The sequence below is a fragment of the Scatophagus argus genome, chromosome 1 (genome assembly GCF_020382885.2).
Source record: "Scatophagus argus isolate fScaArg1 chromosome 1, fScaArg1.pri, whole genome shotgun sequence".
Classification (NCBI taxonomy): Eukaryota; Metazoa; Chordata; class Actinopteri; family Scatophagidae; genus Scatophagus; species Scatophagus argus.
The window spans coordinates 20,632,339-20,651,325 of NC_058493.1; the positions used below are offsets into that span (position 1 = coordinate 20,632,339).

Consider the following 18,987-nt stretch of genomic DNA (forward strand, 5'->3'; position numbering starts at 1 on the left):
GATGTACTCTGCACTGCAGTGCTTTGCTAGCTTGGGTTGTGAATCTTATCAGACGAAGTTGTGTTAGTGGATTTTGTGTGTGTTTGTGTACGTGTTTGTGAGGGTTGTGTGTGTGTGTTTTTTGTGTGCGTGTGCCCGCGTGTGTGTGTCCAGGCCCCTCTGGAGTCCATTAATCCCAAATCTAACAGACTTACTGCAGAGGCAGCCTTTGATGTGTGCTGAATCCCTCTCTGGAATATTGGATGCTGCTTCCATAATATTCACTTCGTATTCTCTCATCTGCAATACATTGTTTTGTTTTTACCCCCCACGATGCCATGATTGTCCAGCAGGACAGGTGGCTGCTGTGTTATGAGTTTGTTTACAATTCAGGTGTGTTTTCACCAGTTCTCTGATCTGTAATTTTACATCTCTGAGCTCTTTTAATCCCATTCTTATCTTGTGTAAGCCTTCTAATCTTTGACCCTAATCTTAAACCACCACATAGAACAGGGCAACGTGGACTGAGAGGAGTTGTTTTTCTCACCTTCAAATTCAATGCATACATTTGTCAGAGAGAGCTGGCGTCCTCTAGCCTTTGGGTTTTCTTTCTTATGAGCTGAGTCTGAGAAATACTTATTGCTATATATTTCTATTTATTTGTGCTTTATTGCAGTGGCCTGGACTTGAACCCAGCCTGTTTTAAAGCCTCGTGCTCATAACCCTCCAGTCTCAGGAGTGAAACATATGGAGAGGCAAAGAAAGTATAAATTAGATAGTGAGATGGAAAACACATTTCTATTTGAAATGATTATCCCTCCCCCCTGACGGGTAGACTAATAGACTGTTATTGCATTTCCGTCAGTTTCTTTTAATCTAATCATGCTTATAAACAGACGAGTGAGAGTGTTAGTGTGTGCGTATGTTTACCCACACAGAGACACAAGCAACCAGTGTCTAGACTGGCAAACACCAATTTGGCTGGGGCACGGAGGAACATCAATGCTAAAGCAATGTTGCTGAAACACTAGGCATATTCCTCAGTCTTGCACGGAGAGTAGATTGCAGTGACAGACAGACGGCGATAGGAGGAGGAGGAGGAGGTGCAACAGAAATAGAGGAGAGGTTGGCAGAGCTCACTGTGGCTAATACATCCAAAGTGTGTCAGTTAGCTCTCTAAATGTGTTAGGCCCTGGGGCTGAGAAAGCCAACACCATTGACTCAACGTACCTCTCTCCACCTTTCCACTTAGCCTCTGTTCAACACCCGCCAATATCCTTAGGGGAGCTACACTGCTGTTCATTGGCACAATTGATCAAATGCCTACATGCTAAAGTGTACAGTTTTCTTATTGCACATAAAAGTCTCATGAATGCACATGCTGGAGGATGGAGTGGTGTCCTGTTATGCAGCAAGTAGCCTTACAGGTGGTCCTTCTGCACACTTTTTTCCCCTCTTTTGGCAGATGGATCATATTGTTTAGTAGGCAGTCAGACTGATGGGGATCCCATTTCATTTAAGTAGGTAATGATTCTGTTAAAGCAATGAAAAAGTAATGATTTGAACTTTACTGTGACGGTGCACACTATTAATCTAGGCTGTTTGAAAATGCCTAACTAGTGTCGTTAGGTTGTTTGGAAATGCCTGACTAGTGTTTGCTTTGATTATTTTTACATAGCTGTAGATGCTGTTAGTTTAGCTGAATTTAAGTAAAGTACTTAACAGATCTTCGGTGTCACCAAAGATTCGCTGTTCTCCAGACAAGTACTGGAATTTCTGGTGACGGCATTGCAACAGGAAGAATTGAATCTGAAAGATAACATAGCAAATCGTCAGCATATCTGGCTTTGCATTCTGCAATAGCGGACTAGGCTTTCTGTTGTGGCACGGAACTCTGCTGTTGGTAATACATTGTTGAAAATACGATTTCTGAGTTTTTTGATGTCTGAAACATTTTTCATAACACAGACACAGCATCAGCCAAGACCAATTCATTCTTTTAGGTCTTGGTCCCTTCTCGGATTGCATTATGCCTTGCACTTGCCTTGCCTTGCCTCTGCTTTCTGTCTTGTAATTGAGAATCTTGAAGCGTTTGTGGTTTGCACGCTACATGACTAATCATTGACAGGGTGTTGCACATTACAAGATCTTTCACCTGGAGGAATCCCTGACAAGTCTATCTGGTCTCCAAACCCTCACCCCTTTTCAACTCAGCCTCTCCTCCAAGCCTGTGCCTGTGCTCTTTGGTTGTACATTGTTGCATGGCCCTCCAACCAGTCCCTGACAATAACTGATATTTTGGGTGTCTTGGTGAGTTCTTGGATGACATCTTTGAACAGTTCACACAAATGAACATTAGGAGCCGAATGCAAACATGGATTTTCCTCTTATCTGGGAGCTTTCTTCTGCCATCTCCAAAATCTGTCTTCAAGTGGAAAATTGTGGCTACAATCCCATAGTGTGAACTTGGCATAAGGCTCTGAGTGTCAAGCCTCTCAGCATGTTTCACCTACCTTCCCTGGGTTGAGAGTGACCTGTTTCAGCCACTAAGAAGAAGATATTTGTGTTGGCAACAGCAGATTTTTATTGATTTTTTTTTTTTAATGTATGTTGCCATCACAAGTTTTGTCTCCGAGCTTAGCTTCTTAATACAAAGATTCAAAACTAAAAATTATCAAGGTCATTTGATACCATAGGACCCTAATGCAGCATTTATAACTATATGTTGCATTACAGCAATGATTCTACTGAGAGAGAAAGAATCAAAAGTACTCTCCCTAATCCTGCTCAAGCACTACACGTGGGAATGATTACTTGCACAAAGCCATGACACCCTGAGTTGTTCAAATCCCTTTGTTCAAAAAGAGCGACACAAAGAGAGAGAGGGGGGGGGCAAGAAAAGAAAGTGAATTAATTCAGCAAATGTGACAGGATTGTATGATATGTAGTGGATCTCGTTATTGTATGGATTGTCTGAATGAAGCCTCCACAATGCTAAATGGGTTTTATTTCCTTGTTGTTTTCGGCCAGCTATCGAGACAGAGCCAAAGCGCCTCATTTTAGGCTCTGAATCCAGTCGATTCAAAAAGAGATCTCAAATTTAGAGTGTTGGAAATAACATCATTGAAGTAGCATGGTTAAAATGTATAAATTTGTTGGAGTGAGGCACTTCAAAAGACGACCCTCTGTGAATTAGCAACAAAAGGTTTCCCTTCATTCTTTCTTTAATAGGGTGTTTTAAACCTGTTTTCTCCTTGGATAGAAACAGGATTTCCGTAATGAGCTGGTGAGTCATAGATTCTCTCGGCTTAATTTTTTTTAATTCCGTGCCCCCTCCCTTTTCTTTCCGTCTTTCTCTTCTCCTGTCTCTCTCTCGCGTTCTCACTTTATTTCTTGCACACACTATCTCTCTAAATGGGCCAAGGCAACTTTCCTTACTGTCTACTGGGGGAAGGAAATAGATTAAGGCTATTAACAGGCAGAAGGATGCTGATCAGCCTCTCTGGACTCTGGTCTCATGTCTGGTCTGCACTGTGCTCACTCTCCTAAAGCTCTTGAGTTATAGGCACTCTTTAAACATGTTATGTTTGTTTGTTTAGTGTGTTAGGTGGAGGAAGCATTGTTTGATTGAACTAACCTCTTTGATTTCCACACATGTGCCCAAATACAATCTTTAGAGCACTGTGCAGCGGCCAAATTATTGCACTCGCGTTCACATCTGTTAACAGTAAGCGAGTGCAGATAAAATACGGTGTTGGCATCATATGTCTGTTAATGTTGCTTGTGTGTGAACATGCTGCAATGTACATACAATAAATGCAAAATACACATGAGCAATGCTATATTTAGATGACAAACTGCCATAAACCCAGGCTAAAGAGGGAAGAAATAAACAAAAGAGAGGAGGGAAAAAAAAGCAAGGCGGTCCAGAAGCATCCCCTGTCACGGTGCAATCCCCCATGTCCTAATTACACAGGCTTAGAGGAAACGGAGGATTAGCCACTGATTCACTACGCTTCTCGCCTCATCTTCTAATAAGTCCCCTTCTTGTCTCCTTGCCACCCTTTGTGCCACCCTCCGTGTCTTTCTCCAGGTATATGTAACATGATAGTATTGACCTGTGGCTTTCTGACTCTCTTTGTTCTTCCTCGCTAACATGTCTCCCTCAGACAACACCTATTGGGAAAACACCTAATCCCATTTTTAAAGTGGGCTTTGGTTTTCTTAGCTGTTCTCCACATTTTATCAATATTTGAACTCTTTTTACAGCAGTAATATATATCATGTAGAAACAAGCTAAGAGCAGATAAAATTCACACAATATCTAATTGTTTTTCTTTAAACCCTTCTGTTTTACTGTAGTGTACACATACATGTACCCTTAGCACAGAAGGTGCAAAAACTGCAGTTGTGAGTGATTATCTGTAAAGATTTGTACTTTTTTATAGGTACCTATTTCCCTTTATTTTATTAATTTGCCCAAAAAAGGTACCAAAATGAACCTGATTGTATTGTATCTGCTTAGTGCACATACCTTCAAACATAACTTCAGATAGTAATCATATAGATAGGAGCATGTTATTGTATTGCTAAATTATTTATTTTCTTTTCATGTCAATTGCTTGATAAGTATAAATAGCTTTATGATAGTAGGGATGATGTAGGAGTTGTTCCTCTCAGACATCTATATCTAATAGCTTGCCTGTGGCTGTTATGCTGCAATTGCTCCATTAGAACACTTAAGGAGTGAGAGAAAGAGGAGCTGACAAGTGAGCTATAGCCAGAGGAAATGTGAATTATACAACGTCTTCAGTCACAGGTTGAAAAAGAGGTTCAGGTTTTTTGATTGGCTGAGGCAAAGATCCTCCTTGACTGACCTTGCAATATTTATTGGGTTCTTCTGACCACTGTGAACAGTGAATCCTGCGAGCTGCTTTCTGTATGCATGCAGAAAGAACGCAAAAATAGCTTAATCTTTGTGGTAGTTGTGGTTCTACCTCTCTCATTCCCTGCAGCAAACCACCACAGTGAACGGCACTTAAAACTTGGTTGAATAGGTTTCTCAAACACAGCAGTGGGAATTATCAGTGAAGTGTTGGTACACGTCACAGTTGAGGTTATAGATAAACATCAGTTTGTCTGTTCTCAGCGCTTTTTGGCCTTGGATAGGTTCCCATGGCCGTTCATTACAGTTGAAAACCTGTTTGTTGGGATTCTTCATTTTTTTTTATTTTTATTTGTTGTTTTTTTTTCCATAGCGTCAGATCTGATTGTCAACAGATAGCAAAGACATTGTCTCAGGTTGTCACAGTTGTCTCAAAGCTGACCTTCACTCACAATTTAGACTTGCAGGAAACTTGCAAGCAGCACATGGCTCTCTGTATCTGAGTGACATGTAGTCAAAAGATACAGAGATTTGAGGGAAACATATTTTAAAGGAAATATTTAAATTAGCAACATTCAGTATGCCCTTAAATTGCTGATTGATCTGCTCTGTTCAGACAGATAGGCAAACACACAGACACATGCACACACGTGTGTATTACACAGAAGGGAGACTTTACATAACTAGGTAGGTCACCTGCAAGCAAATTTGTTTTTATAAGGACCACATCGAACATTTTAGGGCCCTCATTGATGCTTTGTCTTAAAGGAATAGCACTATTTGAGAACATCAATCTGGCTGTACAGATGCCCCTCATCTTTACAACCCACAGACCTTTCTCGCCATCCACGGCAAACAGCCCTGCTTGCTCATCATTGATTAGGCTTTGTGTGTTTGTTTTTTGTTTGAATATGAGCTTATGCTCCACTTCCTCCACCTCTTGGGTTTTTATATCTCTCTCTCTCCCATGCATAAATACTTTTACCTCGGGGTGTTCTTTGAACAACTTAGCCAGGCATTAGCTGACAGAGGGGCTTGCATTTTGCGAGCGAATGTCTGAAGAGAGGACGTGTTTGATCCTGAGATATATGTCCTTGATTCAGTCTCGGTATCTCCAGCCACTGGGCATCCACACCGCTGCTGCAGAGCATTTCCGGCTATGCATTGCTATTCTCTTGTCTCCCACTGTGATAAAAGCTAATACACTGGAGACAAGTATTCTTTTCATTGTGCTAAGCCACCTACTACACAAAACAATCCAGTTACATTCCCTCAACACACAACTAAACTCTCAATAGAACTTTGAATTAAAGATTTTGAATTAATACATTAACCAACAATTTATCATATGATTCACTGCTATTGTATTAATTTTGATACAGCTGCTTAGTCAGACACATTATATCGATTGTGGGCTCTGATGACATGGATGTTGAGTTGAAATAAAAAGGGATGAATATATTTAAAATTGCAATTTATTCTTAATTAGCATCTTAAATGACATCATGAGCACCATTTAGATTTCAAGCTGAGCAGTAAGAAATGCAGGTCCCACAGCAAACTATATTGAATACACCCAAACAGCAGTTTGATGGACATGTTGTATTGCATCCTCTTGAAATAATGTTGCCAAAACAGACAGACCAACTGTAGAGAACAACCTGTTTTCCCAGCACAGCTGTGTTTTAGAATCATAACAATATCAGATGCCTTCATACACTTGAGTAAGTAATTTTATTTAGTAATTTCCACCAGTAATTTCCAATTGAAAAAGTGGTACCTGTAAGATCTACCTTGACAGTGAATATCGTATTCATAGATAGATTTTTGTTTAACCACAAGACAAATCAGCCTCCCAGGTTACCTTCTAAATTTTAAAATCTGAAATAGCTGAAGCACACTTTGTTTATCCAAACCCAAAGTTTGAAATTCTCTCTCTTAACTGCCGTAGTTTGGTAGACTGGCGACCTGAGAAGTCATAAGATATTTACTAAACATTAGGCTCCATCAGGGAGACTCTCTCATCTGTGCAGTTCAAATATTTAGTCATCCTGATTGGCTGAAAATGTGTGTGTGTGGGGGGGGGGGGTTGCATGGATCAGCTGGGCCAGATAGCAGTAGGCGAGGAGATTAAAAACACAATAACACACCCACATGCACACATAAACACACACTGTGAGCTCCCTCAGGTGAACAGGTGCAGTCATGGTCTGTCACAGATGCTCTGTGCAATTCGTCAGCTGCCATTCCTCCTGTCCACCTTGGGTGTGTTGGGGGACGTTCACCGCAACACAACCTCAACCCATAAATACAAACACACACACAAATTATCTCGGATCATTCTCCATCCTCAAAGGCTACTTTAGTAGCTGAGTAATGACCGCCCAGGTGTGCATGTTGGTAAAATGATTCACCGCCACTGTGATGGTTTCTGTAATGTCTTTATGAACTTCTTCACTTTCCTGAACCTTGTTTTTGAACTTGAGGAAATTCTACATCAGTTTGTCCTGTTTGCAGCTTGCTGCTGCTTTGCTAGCAGCAGGCTGCGTGTACAGCTCTCTCTTGGTTCCTCCCTCCCTCTTCGGGAACCACAAAGTGTGACGGAGGGACATTAATCACAGGGCTGGGTAATAAAGCGAGGAGGGATGGGCATGTAGGGCCAGGGGGGCAGGCGTCTGGAGGGAGAAAAAGGTGTTTAGGGAAATCACACTATACTTTATGACACACACTGATACACAAACCACACTTTTACACTCACAGGTTTAGGTGCTCATCCTTCAGGCAGCATACTGAAAGCTTCCACCCTGAAAGTTTAAAAAACTTTTTCTTATTTCCCCCCAGAAAAGGTTAAAAAAAAAGAAAAAAAGAAAAGAAAATAAGGATGGTGATCAGTTACTTTCTGTTAGTCTGTGTTGAGGGAGAGCCATGTGCATCTTTGCCAGATTTTACCTGGCCCGTGGCCCTTGTTATTTAAGTCTTAATTTATTAAATGACTATTTCTGAAAGGAAAACAGCAGGTTTTTTTTTGTTACATTTGAAAAGAGATGAGAGGCATTTTATGGCTCAGTAGAAGAAGCACCTTCACTGTTGCTATGATGCTGAAATGGCTGCGGGAGGGTTTCATGATACTGATAACTCTCATGATATCAGATGGTGATAAAATGTGACTGTTTCATTTATTATTATCAGCTAAATGACTGCAGAACAACATCATTTTTGTAGCCCACTAGGTTTTACCTTATTGAGTATTTTTTTTCTTCAGCATTTATTTCTGACCCCTTTGGGTTATTGATGGTTTTTAATTTCAACCTCATTCCATCTTGACATTTTACAGTAACAACTGTGTTGTGAATCATATCAAGTGGAGTTGTGAAAGTGAATATAGTGCTGTATGTGTGTGTGTGATTGTAATTGTGTCTATAGGTATGTCCCACCATCCCTTGTTGTGTTTTTTCTGCTGTTGTATTTTTACTTGCATGGTGCGCCTCAAAGAGTATTGGAAAGGGTAGGTTGAAAAATGAGATACCAATAATACTTTCCTGTTCTTCTTGTAAATCCACCATCACAACAAGGGCTCGGTGCTCCAGAAAAATCAGGGCATGCAACTAACAGAAAATCAGACTTTAACAAAAGGACAAACATTGCTCTGAAAATTTTGAGTACAACAGTAAACTTTTACATTTTCTGCTTTTATTGTGTACTTTTGTCTCAGGTGCAAGTTTTCTTTTGGTTTGACCTCTGTGTTTGGTTAAAAATATTCAGTTCATCCATACATGCACATACACTTTGATGCATACAGACATAGATGTAGCTCCCCGTTGCTTTCCTCTTGCCTTCTTCTATTTTATACATCAGGCAGTCATTACGCAGTAAATTTTAGATGCTCTCTCTTGCTTTTAAATGGAATTTGTTATTGAAATTCTTCATTCAAATTACTCATAATTTATTCACCAAAACTGCCGCTAAAAATGTCAGTTTAAAGGAATACATGGGGGGAACTGATTTTTACATTTTAAATAAGGCACCTCACTGGTTCAGAAAGTAACTCAGAAAATCCTTCATTCATCTATCCTTCGCTTCCACTGGCCCATCTCACCCCAGCTGCTATTACAACTACAGCAGTATTTGATGTTGACAAATAACACAGTGAACTAAGATCACTCATTTCTTCCTCTCTTTTTTGCAATCTTGCTAAATTAAGGGTCTCTCTAACGTGATAACTTTCTGGAACACTGCGTTTTGCTATTGCTCAAAGATTTCTTCAAGCTGCTTTGCCACTTTTGTATCCGTTTCATGTGCTCTTAGCAGTAAAGATAACTGGCAGCTACATGGCAGGCCTATCTAACTCATTGTTACCCAGTTTTGCTATCCTGCTTTAAAGCAAGGCAATTAACCCTGCCAGAGGTAGTAAGATAGCTCTGGCTGCAAAAAAGCATCACAAGTGCAAAAGAGCATGTGGAGTTAATTAAACTTTTTTGTTGGCAATAGAGATGTAATAAATATCTGATTTCAATCAGGGATACAGGTCAAGTATCTACAATAGGGCTGCAAAGATACAAACATCCGTGCCTCTTGACAATTCAGTCAGATTTTCGTTGTAAACTGAGCTGAATTTTGCTTCTTCTCTTCTTTCTGATGTCCAAGTGTTTTTTGGTCATGCTTCAAACCAAGTAATCTAAAAGTCTTGCTGCATCATCCCCTGCCTTTTCCATTTGTTCTCATTTGGTTCAGGGCCAGTGTGGCCATAAGATGTGCTTTTCAAAACTGATATGTAAGATGAGCTTTATGGACACATTTTTCTTTATCCATAAAATATGAATGTCCATATGATATCAACCTCATATTGAGGTTCTAGCTGATGCTCCTGATGTTTTTGTTTTACAACAAAAACTTCTTGTGAAAAATTAAACCATGATGTTGCCTAAATGCCATGATAAATCAAGGACATCAGCACAAATAAAAGTGAGTGGACAGTATAAGCAGGTCGAAAGTGATGAAGTAATACTAAAGCTAATATGTTAATTATCGATATTGAGATTCTTTTTCTCAGTCATTTACTGTGTGTTCAAAAATAACAAATAAAGCAGCTTAGTGTGTTACATCATTACAACATATCAAATGACAGACCGAGAGGGTAAATGAAATTGTGACAAATGATTGCATGATTCACTGTATCTATCAGTCTAATTTATCTTGGACCATACACAGTGCTGAGAGAGAAACTGGAGAGGGAGCAACTGAGCACGCCCCTGGTAGCCAAATCATCAAAGGCAAATGTGTCCTTGGTGGACGCTCCTGTTGCCGAGAGAGAGAGAGAGAGAGAGATGAATGTCACCCTTGTTCTCATATGTCATATTGTTAGCCATAGATATGAGGAGAATGCCTCAAGGTTGAATGTGCAGCTGAGACATGAATAATCTATCAGAGGTTTCCTCCAACTAAATAGAGGGAAATATGCCTGCATGGATTATTTATGTTTTAATATGCACACGGTGAATGGACAATCACCTCCGAGAGCATGAAGACATTGTAGGGGCTAAGTTAATTGTGTGTGTCTGGAATGCATGCAAGCCGGGTGTGCGACAGGCAGTGGTTGTCCAGCTGTTCAGCTTGGTTACGTGTAGGCTCTATATTTTGAGGCTTGGTGATGGATTACAGTAATAGCGTGTTCTGGTCGGAAAGTGTATTCAGGTTTGTATTATGTATGTACAAGCTTTGGACCGTATCATCGATCTTTGTGGTTTGACACGCTGTTTATATTTTCTTACTCAAATCTCAAATCACTCTTGCACAAACACAGGCACACACACATATACACTCACACACACAAATGATTCTTTGTGCGTGCAGATGCATTTGCTCGCCCCCACACCATTTAAATGTAGTCCACCTCAAACTGGTCTGGTCTCCGCTTTCCGGCTCACCCTATTACCTCTTCAGATGACTGCCTCGACATCGGAAATGTCAGGCTCTCTTTGCCAGCGCTGTTTGGCTTCTTCAAACATTTGTGAAGTGTTAAGCTCATCTCTACAGCTTAGGAGGGCAGTCTCTCAGGAATCAAGGCTGCTGACCCGCATCACAGCAAAGACAGGCAAGCCAAGTGCACTCAAGCACATGCACTCTGCCCGCTCATTTGCATCAATGAAAGACTGTATTAGTCCCAAGTTTGTGGTGTTTAAAGTAGCACTTTGCCCATGCTGTAAAGGTCCAAGCATCACATAATGGAAACACTCGGCTGGCTTTACAGCTCCTAACAGTAATGTTGTCCTCTTACATTTAGTTGAGAGTAAAAGCGGAAGGTCTGTACAGCTCTGAGTAGCCTCGCTCTGAATCCTGTAAATGTTATATTTAAAACAAAACGTGAGAGAGCATTTTCAATCCCTTTGTTAACATATTCCTCAAAATATCACCTATTGACTGTAGTGTCAAATTTCAAGCCACAACAGACTTGTTAAAGAGAGATAAAAATTTCTTTAATTTATAATGCGGTTTTGGTCCCATACTCAATATACAATGACAAGGATTCATCAAGAGGAATCAAGGTTTAAACCATTCAGCAGGGAAGGTGAAAGGTGACAAGAAGCTGTTTTCTGTTAATTATAAAATCGCAAAATTGCTAATTACACAACTGTGTTTTAGTTGAAATATTGCAGTCTTTCACTGCGCTATACAAACATCAACAATGCAAAAATTAAGCTCCCATGAATAGACTTGCCTAATTCCTCTTAACAAAGAGAGCTGCCTCAGTTATGTTTCAGTTTGTTTTGCTCTGAAAAATGTATTTTAGGAAACACGCCAGCGTTGTGCAAGTGCATTACTGTAAAAAGAATAAATAAATAAGAAAAAATAAAAACTGCAGTGCCGTCTTTGTCTACGGTCTTTGGCTCTACAAGCACACAGAGATGCATCACCAGTGTGCAAATTGCCCCGACCTGCTGCATTCATATAGGAGCCTGTAGAAGCAATCTCTAGTATTTTACTGGAGAGCAGTGTTAAATGCTGGTGTAATGTTGCATTATTGAGTTTGTCTAACCTGTACCTTGTCAATATTACACTTCTTCGAACTAATGGAATGATTGATGAAGGCCTGTCAAGGCAGCATACTGAAACGACTTACAGTAAGTCATACTGTCTGATGTGTGGATGAGAAACAAGGAACTTGATGTTCGAGTTTCATTCATATAGTCTCAACTGTTGAGATTCTAACTGTGTCTTCTCTTGGTTTCATCCCACATGGTCAATGGAAAAATTCCATTTATGGGACAACAGATGCTCCATTTTTTGTTTGTTTTTGCCCCTTTTATTTTTCACTTTCACACCCAAGAGGGGGAAAAAAAATGTGCTTTTCTTTTCATTTTATTAATTATTTTTTTAACCAAGTTCCGGATCTGTTTGACACAGGCATGAACACTCCCATAATCAGCCAATGTGTGCATCTTTCTGAATAGAGATGAAAGAAGGGAACACACAGTCACACTTATACACACGTGTACACACACAACAAGGAACACACAAATAAACCTGCACAAACTCACAGGGAAGAAGCACAAGCCATTTGGCACATTCGCTCTGTCTAGGGAGCGCTTCAAAGCCCACTGACATGAATTTATGATAACGGCACTATGCCTTTGCCAAACCTCAACTGTTGTTGTTTTTCTCTCGCTCCCTTCCCATCCCTTCTGTATGCTCTGCCATCCCCTTGATCAGAGCTTTAGAAAATGCTAGCAGGTGTCCCCCAGTCCCTTGAAAAGGTGTGTGCATGCGTGCACATGCATTGACAGTCTTTGGAATGGGACGTCCATAGCTGGCTCTTCCCTTTTTGCATAATTACATTAGGCTTGGCTTTACTTTGGGTTCCAGCTCTTTGTACAGTTCAGTTTCATAATAGTGCTATGATTCTGTTACCCTCTTCTTGTGTGGTTTCATTGTATTTTATGCACCATCCTGACAAAAACACCACTCTCTTCTCCATCCATCCCCTTCTTTTGTTTCTCTCTGCAGATGAGGATTGTTTAAATTGTACAGAGGAGTGCCGAGTACTGGGTCATTCTGACCGCTGCTGGATGCCCCAGTTCCCCACTGGAGGAAACCAGGCAGAGGGTGTCGACTACCGTAACAATATATTTGTGCCAGCGGGGATGGAGGCTGTGCCCGAGACAGAGACCTACGAGGCTGTCAACCCCAATGGCAAGAAGACATTCTGTACTTTTGGAAAAGAGAGGCGAGACCACACCATCCTGGTCGCCAATGTCAAGCCCTACTTGAAGGCAAAACGTGCCCTCAGTCCATTGCTCCAAGAGGTACCCTCAGCCTCTAGTAGTCCTACCAAGGGTTGCTCCACCATGTCTCCCTGCTCCTCAGTCAAAAGCCCAGCTGACGGAGCTGAAGGCAAACCTCCTCCTGCCACCTGCTCTGGCCACTACGGACCTCCTGATGGTCAGTACCTGTCACCAACCAAACCAACCAGAGACCAGGGGATCTACCCACCCTTGCCTCCCTCAGACCCAGTGGCTAAGGTGCTCGCAGAGGCCCGCTCTAGGATCAGCCAAGAGGCAACAGGTGAAATGGAGTGTGTCCTGGAGCAGGTGGAGCCCGACGCGAACCGTGACAGAATGGACGCTGACCAGGTGGTGAGAGACATCGACAAATTATTGCAGGACTGCAGGGGAAGTGAGGCCACTGGCACACTCAGGAAGTGACACAAAGGACTGCAGCATAAAGAAATATGGAGGTAGAGAGAGGAATATAATGCTATTCCAAAAACTCTCATGCCAAAACTGTCACTGTCACCAAAACAATTCAAAAAGGTTAAATGGCTCTTAGGATAGGAGCTCTTTTCACTGCACCTGTTGAAAAGTACCAACACTGGATGGACAATGAGAACATTTATTATTTGGCCCCAGTTTTGGTGCTAAAATCCCTCGCAACAACAATGAACTGGGTAACAAACATCTGAATTCTGCTGAATTTATAAACTGTTTTTGTTTTGGATTCTTAAGCAAATTGCAGAGGCTTATGTCTCTGGCACCTCGCAAGCTATTATCTAAGTGCCCACCAGCTCATAAGTGTGTTGTTCATGGTCTCTTGTAAAATCCTACATATCTAAGTGTGTGTAGGTGGATTTCTGTTATGTGTGATGGCCATAGAAACTGAATGAAAAAGGACTATTTATGGTCAGACACGACAATCGATGCGGAAGCAGAGAAGCAAATTCGAATCTATTTGGGACGGTGAAATATCGAAATACACAGAACGTCCTTATCTTTTCTGACTTTAATATAGGTGTTTAACGCTTAATGGATCCTGTATCTGAACATGAAGAGATTGCTTAATCAGGGGTGTCTTCACAGGGGTTGGTTATGGACATGTGGATAGAGGGGCTAAAATGTGACTGTGAAGGAGAATTAATAACCGTGTAACCATGTTTCACCTGTCATTTGTAGCCACATTTGTAAGTTGTGTCTGTCTCACGCCTCTATTTAAACATTCATGTTGCTGGCCGGTGTAGCTGCACGTACCAATTTCACACTTGTGCACTGCACTTCGCCCACACATGCTGACACAATCACATGCACTGATGTCATACATACACACACACACAAACACATATGCACACTAATGCTTACACACAACTTGCCATCTGTGTAATTGTCTTATACATGAACATCATCAGCTTTCAGTCCCTTGTGTACAGTGACTTATCATGTGCGTGACTATGCCTTAAGGCAATCACAAGTTATATAAAAAGGGACATTTTTTCTCAACTGTGAAAAGAAGATATCTATATGATAATATAGATGATTACATGTATGAATCTATGTATAGTGTCCAAATATTAACAAAATATTTATACATTTTATAAGAAAAAAAGAAATGAGGAATCTCAGCAAAAAAGTGTCCTGGAGTCGAGAGCGGAGTGTTGACTCAAAGAACTGCAAAGGACACTGCCATTGTTTCGAAGACAAATATCCAAAAATATACAAACAAGAAAATGTCCCTTCACATTATCACTATACATAATATCATTGTATGTGTAAATGTATCCAATTTAGATGTGTTTACATCAAAAAAAAAAAATTGACATATTTTTATTGATTTTACTGCAATTTCTGTGCATTTGAGCCAAATTGTTATGTGTACAAAAGCTATATTGTGTATTTTATTAAATTAATATATAGTTGTGTTGCAATATACATGGGCTTATATTGTATTTGGCAAAAGTTGCCTTAGTAGCTGTCGAACTCTGTGAGTTTGCTTTAGTTCGAGTTTTTGTTGGTGTACTTTTTGGGGGTTTTTTTGTTTTTGTTTTTTTCCTCTCTATTCTGCATCTTTGCAGGCTGGCTTCAGTGCTTTTGAGATGTCGCCTCTTTTTACCCTGACATCCAGCTGGATCAAATACAGTAACTGTTGAAAGCTTAATGAGCCAGCTGATCTAGAATACAATTCAAACCAACAACAAAAAGCAACAACCACAAGATAACAGATTGAATATTTTTACTGAGCAGATTTTTACAGGGCAGCTATTTTCTTTTACAATAACTAGTATGCGTATCTTGTGTTCATTATGTTTTTACTTTCTTTCCAAAAAAAAAAAAAAACCTGCCATATGGAAAGTGGAGTGTTCCTTGGTGATCATAAAACTGCCTTACTGTCTCTGCGGAGAGCTTATTGTATCTGTGGAGCTTGTGACTGCTTATAAAGCCCTGGTCCACCAGAATGTGCATTTTCTATAAAGGACCAAAAGAGGTTCTTCTTCAGCAGTCTGTGTTGTTTATGTATGTACTCCTTCTCTTTACATGTTAGAATTCTCATACTTTGCAGAGAAACTTGACATCTGAAATTCTATCTGAATTTACTTTGGATTTGATGTCTTTGTTGTTTAGGAACATGGTTTATATAACCAAGTGTCTTCACATTCAGGCTTTCTTAAAAAAAAAAAAAAAAGAAAAGATACAGACATTTATTTTTGAAAATTTTGGCACATTTCGGCCACTCTCTGAATTAAGAATGGGAGGTGCTTTTTCTAATATTCTCTGACAGTAAAATAAGCAGAACAGTAGGCTAATAGACTAGATATGTTCTGAAAGATCCACAATCACCAAATCTATGTAAGATGCAGCCATGAGAGGGAACAGTGACTTAAAATTACATGGCTCCTGGTGTATTTACTATAAAGTACATCTGAGCTGAGTTGGAACATTGACCGCAGTTATAACTCATTCAGACGTGTCACATCTGAGTGTTTTGGTATTTTTGTTCTTGCATATTTTTCTTAATCAAAGTATATGTTTGGGCATTGTCCTGTCATTTCTGCTGTATCCTTTGCCTCTTTTTTTTTATTTCATTATTCATTTGCTTACTTTTCTCCTCTTCAGCTGTTTGCTTTCTCGCCTCTGAGGAGCAAAGCAACTGTTAGCTTTTCTCCTCTCTTTCGTCTGTAAAGTATTTGGTTTTGGTTTACCCTTGCTCTTTTCCTGGGAGATGGCAGAAGCTGTTTTTAGAGAGGGCTTGGAAGATTTGACGGAGGAGGAAAATATTTATGGTTATTTTTAAATGAGATTTTTTTTTGTTGTTGTTGTTGTCTCTCTCAAATATCTGCAGAAATCAAGCGAGCCTGACATTCACATCATAGAAACAGCACAAACGGTTAAAATGTGCTGTTCAAAGTGCACCCTGCTACTGTGATCCCAGCAAAAATTCTGTTTAGCACACACACATACAGACAGACACACACACACACACGCACACACACACAAACACCTGGGCACTTCAGCAGCATGCTGCCTTTCATTTAAATGCATAGCCCCTTACATGTAAAGTAAAGGCTGAAAGAGAGGGCAAAACACTACCCAGACAGATGTGACACTTCCACACTTGTCTTCACGGTTTATTTTCTTTTTATCTCATTTCGCTCAGTCTTCATGCTGGATCAAGCATCCTCTACTGTGTGTGTGTGTGTGTGTGTGTGTGCTTGATTCACTTTCATGCCCTCATTGTTTGACAAAACAGTTCCTTTGTTCTTATTTGATTTTTGTTACCTGTGTTCTATAGATTAAATTCCAGCGCACAGTAAACCTCTATTGCTGTGGTCTCTCTTTAATTTGGACATTAATTAAAACAAAGTGAATAGGTCACTCCAGGATTTTGTTCTTTTTTTGTTTTTTTTTCTTACTCAGTTTGGCTGCCACAAAGAGTCACTCTCACAGTTCAGGCACATTTAAAGTGCTGTCCCCTCTAATGGTGTTCCCCTGGCCTGGCCACTGTCTGTACACTCACAAACTGTGGGCAGGAAATGAGCTGGGTCCAGTGGAATGAAGGTACTCTTTAAAGCCATGCCCCCTCTCTCAGGCTATTTGCTGTCTAATAGAGCAGAGGCTACCGCGGAGGTCAACACATAGTTGGAGATTGAGCATAATGTAAGGCTTCTTATTGTCTAATTACAAACTGTTGGCAGTGCATTACTCAAAACTAGAGTGGGTTATTTTTGCCAACTGGAGACTGTTGGTTTTACCTTGTGATTAGGACAGGGCCTTGTTGAATGTTGCTAACCGCCTCTGGTCTCTGACTCACACTGATGCAGGTGCACACCGACTCAGACAGCCACTGCTTCACACACATAGAGACAACATGCCATTTTGGTGAGTTAAAACAAGCACCCGATGTTTGTCAGTGTCGTCCCCCTCACCCCCAAGCCCACACTGATAGCATAGGGCTCCACGCTACAATGGGCAACTGGTGAAAATACCAGAGACATTCATTTGTATGGATTATTTCAACTGCTATTGTCTAAAGGCTGTGTTCATTGTGATCTATCTGAAAAAAAAAAAGATGAAAAGATCAAATAAAAAAGCAATTACTAATAATGTTTGCTGTTGTTCTTGTATGGGTTGGTTGAGGAATGGATAGTCATGGATTTGATTTAATTTCTCGTCTCCCGAGAGATAACCTTGCACATGTGATATTTTTGTTCCTTCAAGCATCGGCGCGGCCAATTTGCCTTGACGAATAGGATTGCACTGTTTACTTTCACTGTGCCAGCTTTGGAAAAGATAAATAATAGCTTTTTTTTGAATTGCGTTCTTGGGTTTTAAAGTCACATATGCATCTACCTTATAATCACACACACACACACACACACAGATACATACACACACACACTCGCTCACTGGCTTGCAGTTTGGCTTTGAGCAAATGATTCTTCATTCATTACATTAGTTCACATTCTTGCCACACAAAAGATTACTGCTCATGCTCTGTTTTTCTGTAATTGCTCAGAGGCAAATAAATTGGTGCTTGAAATTATGTGTTCTAATGCTTTTCAGATAAGATGTCGCACTCCACCCTTCAGCCAGTTTCACATTCAGAGGCCAATTTGAAGTCTCTTCAACACTGGCCTGTAGTTAGAGAAATATACTGTATGCTTCCCATTTACTCAGTCAAATCTGGTTTGCTTGATTTATAATTAATGGTCATTAGGTGTTAGATGCTCCGAGTGGAACATAACACTGGCAGTGGCAGATGTGACTTCTCTTGTGTTTAGCTCCCTAAAAAAAAAAAAAAAAAACAGTAAACAAACTTTTTTGAGTGGACGGATGCTTAAAGTATTAGATGGGTTTTTAATGTCCTTCTTCAGTGTTTCACAGTACAAAAAAGGCAGAGCATGGAAACTAATGATACGTCATTATATTTTTCTCAGGAAACTGTTCCATCATCACTGTGTAATTGCTGGTTGTATGCTTTGTGACTCCATGCATCAGTTGGCATACACATAGACTTCAGTTCTTCTAAACTCTCATTCAGGACTATCGCATGCTAATGACACATACACACACACACACACAAACTCAAAACCTGTCAGTGGTTATTTTCTTAATGCTGAAGAGATTAAATATTAAAATTCAAGTTAAAAATGAATTATTGTATGTATAACTCAAAACTGAACTTTGTAATTGTCTTAAGATCCATCTTAACACACATCTTAATACATTTTTTTTTTTAACTAAAAAACTATTGAGATGGTAATATTAGTGCTTTATTTGTACAAAACTCCACTGGCAAAAAGAACTCATTCAAATACATCAAGGTAAATTATTTGTGGAATTATTTATTATTTGAAGAGGACT

General features: G+C 40.1%; 1 protein-coding gene across 1 annotated transcript in view; it reads left to right on the top strand.

Moving 5' to 3' along the window:
• Positions 1-16,942, top strand: part of pcdh17 (protocadherin 17) — a 56,075-nt gene extending 39,133 nt beyond the window's left edge. Inside the window, exon 5 of the mRNA XM_046390865.1 lies at positions 12,866-16,942. Coding sequence (XP_046246821.1) covers positions 12,866-13,563 — 698 coding nt within the window. The 3' untranslated portion in view covers positions 13,564-16,942. The remainder of the gene's footprint in view (positions 1-12,865) is intronic.
• The last annotated feature ends 2,045 nt before the right edge of the window (positions 16,943-18,987 follow it).